General features: G+C 37.2%; 1 protein-coding gene across 1 annotated transcript; it reads left to right on the top strand.

The window, feature by feature from the left end:
* The first annotated feature begins 212 nt into the window (after positions 1-212).
* On the top strand, positions 213-2,364 carry LOC110672026 (uncharacterized). Its single transcript, XM_021834688.2, has 2 exons — positions 213-1,270; positions 1,609-2,364. Exons 1-2 carry the CDS (start codon positions 382-384, stop codon positions 2,181-2,183), a joined length of 1,464 nt encoding a protein of 487 aa, XP_021690380.2. The 5' UTR covers positions 213-381; the 3' UTR covers positions 2,184-2,364.
* Positions 2,365-8,506: the final 6,142 nt, after the last annotated feature.

Genomic DNA, 8,506 nt, shown 5'->3' with positions numbered 1-8,506 from the left:
ACCGTACGAACGTAGGAAGCACCTAAGACGCTAATTAACAAAACGAAAACCGGTTTCCCGCTAAAACTAAAACACACGCTTTAATTAGCGATTAATTAGGAATTAGTGGTGTTACCTTTCTTAACGCTTCTTCGAGATTAAGCCAAATATCTCTTACGTGTCGTCAACCAACTTCTGCTCTTCTCCCTGTCCGACACGTGGCATTTGTCTTTCCTCTTCTTTCTCTCTTTTTCTTCCTCTCCGCAGTCCCTAGACGTCTGAAATCCAAAACACAACACATCAAATAGAAAAGAAATACTAGAACTTGTGAAACATCTTCGTGGGTGCCATATGGAAAGCCTAGCTTGAAGTGTTTTTTAAGGTTGCTGATTTGCTGTTTCAATGGGAAGTGACGATTGTGCAATGGTGACAAAAACAGCTTTGAAAGAAGAAGAGATAGAGCTAGAGCTTGGATTGTCCATAGGAGGGAGATACAAAAGACAAAACGGTACCAATTCGATATCTGATACTACTGTTGATATGGGTTCAAAAGAAAAGCATCCAAGTTGCCCAAGATCTAGTGTGTCTCGTTGTTTTAATGGAGACATTGTGCAGGAAATAGATCCCAAGACAAAGCGTGAGATTCATGCGTTGAGGAGACAGGAGGCGAAGAAGAAGAGAGAAGAGAAGCAGCTAAGGAAAGGTTTTTGTAAAGGGTACTTCAACGGCGGTCAACAAATTAATGGAGAGATTAATGTTAATAATAACAATGGGATGTGGTTAAAGGCGAAAGCTTTTCAAGCTAAGGAGAGAGTGGCTGACACGGAAGAGCGACGATGCAAGAAAAGCAAGACATATGATATTGGATCTGATCACAATGACACAAAGAAGGTGAATCTGAACTTATGCGTCGATCAAAACCATTGTACTTCTTATCCACCGCCATCTACTTTGTCGCCAGTGCACCCGGTTCTGCCGCTGCAGTACCCACAGCCGTCGTTACAATATGGCCAGCCTGAGAATGGATTTGTGTTCCCTTGTGCGAATGTGAATGTCATGCCTTGTTGGTTCACAGGTGGGGATGAGAAGAATGTGGGTCAGGTTCAACCTTTGGTTGGCTACGGCTTTGTGCCATTTCAGGCTGCGTCGATTCAAGGTCATAATCTGGGTAATGGGTATGAGTCGGAGCAGAATGGCAGCCGAGATGGAGGGAAGAGGAAAGCTGGGTCGAACGGGTCCGCCACTTGTACCTCCTCTACGGGTTCCGATCACAGGAGCTTTTCTCACGAAGGTATTTGTATTTCCCACAGAAAACATGATAAAAGTTAAATTTTTGAGATAACTAGAGAACTAATTTTCAATTTTGTATTTGAAAAACTTTTACATTTAAATACTATAATCAACTCTACTAGTTCTCTCCTTTTCGTGTAAGGTTTATATGATTTGATTTAAGAATTAGACAGAGTAGGACTTGAAAAGAAAACTTAATCTTCTTAAAAATTGAATTTATGTAGGCGAATCTATCAATCTGCTTATTGATTTCAAGCTCTAGACTTAACTGGATATAATTATGGAAAGTTTAATCTTTTCCTTGGGTAAGACTGTATATTAATATCAGATATTTTGCAGGAGGTGGCAGAAGCGACATCAGAAGCCATTCAAGTCCCTTTGAACCAGAACAACCTCAATTGAATTGTTCAAATGTAAATGATGTGAAGGGCTCGTTTGAACACAGTGCAACATCTCTCCTCACGGATAATTATGCTCAAGTTAATGATCCAGCAAATCACGTTGAGAAAATGATTCAATTCAATAGTCCTCAATCCAGCCCAACAGGACCCAACGAAGAAGCCGAATTAGAAACAGAACTAGATCCTAGCAACAGCCACATATCAACTCCTGAAAGCCCAACGATGGGGGAAAACAAAGGGGACGTGGTGGGCAAGTCGCCTAAGCCACCAGCCCAGAATCACAGTACCCATATTTCTTCCTTACCTTACATGCCGTGTGTTTCAACGACAGGAAACAGTCCAAATGGGAAAACCATTAATGGGTTTCTGTATAGATACACAAAAACAGAGGTTAGCATCATTTGTGTCTGCCATGGAACGTCGTTTTCACCGGCGGAGTTCGTGCAACATGCTGGGGGTACAGCTGTTTCACACCCACTAAGGCACATTACTGTGATTCCATCACCTCTTTGACATCTCATTGCGGGTAGTGATATTTAACGGATCCCTTGCGATGAATACATATCGAGTTACATGAGCTCTTCCTGGCAAATGGTAGGAGGAGGCTCGTTTTTGCTTTTTAGCTTGAACTTTCTAACTGAATTAACAGACACTGGATTATGGATGTATATTTGATATCTCGCTTCTGGAGCCACCATCATTTGTACGCTTTAAATTTCCGGCTTTGTAGTTTGTAGGTGGAGGTTGCCCTGGTCTGATTCGGCATGAGATTATAATTAAATAGGTCCGATTCAGAATTAAAATTAAATTGAAATCAATCATATTTGAATCGCGGTTCAATTTCGAGTCAAAATTAAAAATTTTCTTTATTTAAAATTAAAAAATTTTAATAATTAGTTTTGATGTAAATCGATAAATAAATAAAAATTAGTAAAATCATTTTTAGGTATAAATAAAATGGGTATAACAACATGCAAAGCTAGCACAACATGAAGACAATAAAAAGGCTACGGTTGAATCTCAGAAAAGGCCAACTAGTCTTGAAGGCCCATGGAAGGTTATATGAGTCACCTTGGAGGTTAGGTCCGACTGGATGAGTTTCTAAAAGGTTTTGTTTTGGGCCTGCTTTGGATTGACAACAATAAACATTAACCACAAGCCAACTCTAACTTTGCCGATGTCGACACACCAAAACAGCAGATAGAAAGCAAGAGCCCCAAGAGGTGGTTTTATTAGGGGTGTGTGGTTTTGGCTTTGGTTCAAGATTTATCTAAAAATTGAAATGAAATCAAAATTTTGATATAATTTTAGTTTAATTATTTAATATTTCAATTTTAATTTTGTATAATTATTGATTTATTCGACTTAATCTGACTTATTGATTTAGTGATTCCGTTGTGGTTAACAACTATACCCTAGGAATATTGTAACAACTAAAAAAAAAAAAATTAGGAGGTGACAATGGCGTGTAGCAGTGGGCTACACCCACACCCACTGTCAACTGCTGCTGCTCCAGTAGTTTTTTTTTTTTTTTTAAAAAATTGATTTGTCTCTCTCTTCCTCTCTTTCTTCCATCACCACCACCACTCTCCCTCTCATCTCCCTCCCTCTCTCCCTTTTCTTGCTCTGGCGACCCCTGCCATCGGCTGGCGACACCCTAGGGGGCACCAGCAACCACCGGCGACCTCCCGTTGAGACCTCCCGTTGACGTCCGGTGAGCCTCCAGCGGTGGCAGCAGTTGCGACAAGGCAGGAGAGAGAAAAATGGGTCCCAAAACTTTGAACTCTTGTATCCGGCGATCCCGAAGTCTGATTGGAGTGATTTTAGAGGCTATGGACTCCTAATAGCTCTTTCAGATGAGACCAGCCTCGCCTGATTTGGTGGTCGTTTCCGGCGCCGGCAAGGAGAGAGAAAATCGACTTTTTTTACTTTCCGATGAGATTTTCGATAATCCGACCGTTGAATTGACGATCCAAGACCACCTATGGACTCATGAGGAGGAGAGGAACATTTTGGTGTAATCAGTTCCAGCAGATGCCGCCGGTGACCAACGGCCGGCCACCCTGCGGGGTGTTTCGGGCTGTGGCTCCAGTGAGCTTTGGCGATGATTCAACTTCTAGAGGTTTCCTCATAAATTTTTGGAATTTTTGAGATACAGATAAGCTTCGGGTAAGATTATTTTCATTATTTCTCAATTTGTGGAGCATAAATGCAGTGTTTTTTAAACAGAAAAAATTGAAAAAAAATTCTAAGAAAAATATATGATGAAAGTAAAATTATTTGGAGATATTCTATGATGTTTATTGAATTTTTGAGTGATTGTAGAATATTTTTGAAAAATATATATGGATTTTAGTTAGATTTTTAGCATATGGACATATAAGATTATATAAGATTATGATATTTAAATTTTATATGATTGGTTGAAACTTGATAATATAGGTTTAAATATGTGAATATTAAATTATGTTGAATTAAGAATATGTTAGCTATTGGAAACATTATGGAATTGAGTAATATTCTTAAATAAAATATTCATGGGTGATTAAAAAATTACAATTCCTTTTGCGATAGCTTTATAACTTTATTAAAGACCGCGGGGTAAAATTTTAGAATTTTTAGAGCTTGTTTGATTGGATTTTTATAAAATATCAATTATAGGGACTAAAACATAATTTTTTAAATTTATGACAATTGTCTGATTTGGAGGGCCCAGAAGGGGCCATATAATGTTGATGAGATGTGATTATGGAAATTGAGAATTTAGAAGTATTATTTGAATCTTTTTGCAGGTTTGGTAGCTCGTAGGTATAGGAGAAACTCTGTCGAATTTCGGACATGAATTAGGTTGTCTGTTGTCTCTTTAGAGTTTTATTTTGACTTAGTACTAATAAATTTATAATATAATTATTTAGGTGATCAAGGTTAACTATTTTCCTCCATCCAGCAGCCACAATAGTTCTCAGTGTACTGTGAGTAAAATATTAATTTTAATTATAATTTCAATATTATTATATGTTCAAGCATGCCCATGCATCACTTATAAATATGTATCTATATAGTTAAATACTAGACACGTTTTATATTGCACTCTTAATTGATGAATTACCATGGATGTTGTTTGTAGTAATTTGGAGCAGTGTACGTGCATTGGCGTGCGTGTGGTATGGTATTGGATATGGACAGAAAGGGTAGACACGGCTTGAGAGACACTCGCTGGGACCCGGTCCTTTATGGATAAGTCGGGGTAGACATGGCTTGAGAGACACTTGCTTGGACCCTGCATTTTATTTATTAAGCGAAAGTCCGGCTTGAGAGACACTTGCTGGCAGATGTTGGATTAAGAGAGTTGTATAGGGGATCAACTCCCATATATGTATTGTTTGAACAGTGTTGGGTGTGTAAGTGCTCCAAATTGCCTTTTTGCTGTTATGATGTGATGTGTATGAAAATTTTGATAGTGTTGCATTCCACTCTTTAGGATGTTTTAACTTTAGATAGCTATAAAAATTGTACTTAAAATTGATATTTTACTCTCTGAGTCGAATACTCACTCCTGTTCACCATACTTTTCCAAGCTACAGGAGGAGACCTTGTTCAAAATAATCTGTTCCTTTCCTCGCAGGTTATGAAAAAATTACTTAACTATATTATTATTTTCTAAATTTGTAATTTAGAACTTCGCATATACTAGTAGTAGCATTAATCCTATCAGAAACTGTATGAATTTAAGTTTTTATATTAACAAATAAAATTTTTTTATGAGTTTTAAATAGTTTATAAATGATGTAATAGGGTTGAGCTGGGCTCCCCTAATTTTAGTTTCTAATAATTACTGGGTTAAGTTGGCCCGAAATAAAAATCATAACAATTTAATTTAAATTATTTCATATGCATATTGGGCCTAAATTGTGGGCCTGATCATGGGTTTGAGAACAGTAAGGCTTACTACGAGCCTCGGGGGCTTTATGTCGGTCCAGGTCCTAGTGCCAATCCAGCCCATAGGTTGGGTTGTGGCAAGAGTGGTATCAGAGCCTAAGCTTTAGATTCATGGGAAATAATGTAATTAGGAGTGTAAAAAGGAGTCTTGTTAGGAGGTTATATGCAGAGTATAAGATTCTGTTTCGTCTTTTTCTGTAATTCTTTATTTATAGATTCTGCGTTATATCTCAAGAAATATAAGAGTGCCTCAGTTAGTGTCTTGATTTTCATGGAGTACATAGAAATGTGAAATAGAGTTAGCAGACATGTTGAGGTCTGTTATGGAAATACGTTCTCCAAGAAACACTATATTTCTATCAGTATGGGTCCAAGTGTTGTGCCTATCTGGTGTTAGGCACGAGTACATAAAGTTGAGTTTTGATGGTATAATGGCACTAGATAAGGGTGAGGATACCACTGCTGGCAATCGTCCATGGATGACCCAGTCAGAGTAAGTTTATGATAATAATAGATTCAAGAGAGATAAGAGATTAGGAGACCTAGTCTGTCAGGACGTATCGTAGTAACTATACAATGTTCTCAATGTCTGCTCCGTACGCTGCAGATTACAGTACCAACATAAAATTATTGTGTAAAGCTGCATGCTTTCCCATAGTGCTCATGATGAGGATGTCTGTAGACAGTCTCTATTTTGGTACAGTTATGCCAGAACAGGGTTCTATTACTGCAAAAGAGTTTGGAAATCCTAGGTAGAAATTTAAAACCCTAGAGCCAGAATATCGAAGGGTCACAATTGTAAGGTAGCTAGAATCAGTGACTCAGTTACCCTAGCATGAGCTTCAGTTACATTAGGAATTGCTGAAAGACTAGAGGTTTCATTATAGTCATAAATTAAAGGTAACACCTTTAGGGTGAGGCCATTTGGTCTTTGATATGAGGTCTTAGATGGTTTTTGCAGTGCAATGGGCCTTTTGCCTAAAGTTTAGTGAAAAACAATATCTTCTTTGTGTAGCAGCAGGGCGCAGGGTATGATTTTTTGCCCCTAAAGGAGACAAGATGCTATGAATGATGTTCATAGCCTGTGAAACGATGCTTTAAGGGGTTTCTAGTAGGATAAGAGAGCAGATAGCCTGACATGGTTGTGGCAAAGTGGTAGATGTAGTACCTTTTTCGCAGTCAGTTATGACATAAAATGGTCTTATTCTTTCAAGAGAGATATGGGTTTATTACTAATGATAGTGACCAACAAAATAGTGTCCCAGATGGGATTGTAAAGTGTAGTAGAAAGTAGTTGGCTCAGGTATCCTGGAGATGACACAAGTTCCATTATATGAACCATAAATGATCAAATCATGATGGATGTAAAGCCTTTGAATTGAATGATAGGTTTGGGTGCCCAATATCTTAAGTTTTGGCTAATTGAGTAAACATGGAAAAAAATAATAATAAAATAAAATAAAATAAAATTATTGCAGAATCAGTTCTCGAGGTGGTAAGGATATTATGGAGGCTAAAGGATAAGAATAGAGATCACACAATAAATATATATGATTGCAATTTTTTAAGTTCCCTTCTAACTTCATATTGTTCAAAACAATAGTATAATCCAATTATAATAGTGTTAAGAGCAAAAAATTAGTGAAGATAAATCACAGAAAGCGAGTGGATAGAAAAAGTGCAAAATAAAAATTTAGACAATTGATTACAGATGCAACGTAATCTAAATGCCAATGAAAGTACTAGCTAGAGTGGTCAAAAGACCAAATCTGAGTAGCATAGATGTGTGATAACCTGGTAGAGACTCTGAAAGATACAGTTAGCAAGTACAGCTGTCATGTTAGGAAGAAGAATGAAACCAGAGATAGAATAGTCAAGTTCTATTTTGAGTAAGACAAAGGAAATTAATGAAAGGATAACCTGAAGGGAGCAGAATAAAAGAAACAAAGTTAAGATATAGGGTAGGCTAAGTGTTATTCTTGGCAAGGTGAATGAAGGATGGAGAACCCAAATTGGGACCACATTAGTGAGAATAGTGATGGAGGTATGGAATCTAGTAATGTGATACTCATAACATGATGTAGTTGAGGTAGTGCCAGGGGCTAGAATATAGAGCTTGGAGTTGCATGATTGGATCATACTCTATTTATTCCCTATTCCTAAAGTGAAGTGGATAGCAATGGGGCAAGATTCCTTTAACTTGTTAACAGTATCAAGAAGATTAGGCGAGGAATACAATAATAATGAGCAAAAGCTAGAAGGTGTGCAATGATATTGTGGACTATCTAATTAGGCAGAGAAAAAGAAGTTAGTAAGTAGTAAATTGAATAAAAGTCAATCTAAGGGATCAAATAGGTATGATGAGAGGAAAAGAATGATAGATAATGACAAATAGGCTTTAAGTCAGAATTTTGAGATAGTGAGAAGGTAGTTAGAGGTTCGTTATGAATGTCAGGCAAATATTTTTAGTGTGATAAACAAAATCACTTTGCAGTGAAGTAATAATGACAGAACAACAGTAGGGGTATAACGAAAAGTGACAAGTATGGGTGGTTATAAATCGCTAGAAAGTTCAAGGATAAAATTAATGACCATAGATAAGGGTGGAATTAGTGCTGGAAGAATTTATTAGTGAGAGAAATTTTTCAAGATTCAACAAAAGTTAAGGGCACAATATAAATGATGATAGGTATGAATCATAGATCGAGTATAAGTAAAGTTAATAAATTGTAAAGTATTATATTAGAAAGGACAATGGTACGGTAAAATGGTTCATGCGGATGATACCTTATAGGTAGAGCACAATTGTGCTAGGAGATAATGAAGTTTGAAGAGAAAGACCAAGAAACATAGGTTAAATGTTATTATATGGACAATCGGGCGTAGTTGACTGTAAG

This window comes from Hevea brasiliensis, chromosome 7 (genome assembly GCF_030052815.1).
Source record: "Hevea brasiliensis isolate MT/VB/25A 57/8 chromosome 7, ASM3005281v1, whole genome shotgun sequence".
In the NCBI taxonomy this organism is placed as follows: domain Eukaryota; kingdom Viridiplantae; phylum Streptophyta; class Magnoliopsida; order Malpighiales; family Euphorbiaceae; genus Hevea; species Hevea brasiliensis.
This window is presented reverse-complemented; position numbering and strand designations above follow the sequence as displayed.

Excerpts from the sequence above, each read along its gene's own strand:
- LOC110672026 (XM_021834688.2), top strand. The coding sequence starts at position 382 with ATGGGAAGTGACGATTGTGCAATGGTGACAAAAACAGCTTTGAAAGAA. Across the intron at positions 1,271-1,608 it reads CAGGAGCTTTTCTCACGAAG|GAGGTGGCAGAAGCGACATC; the intron begins GTATTTGTATTT and ends GATATTTTGCAG.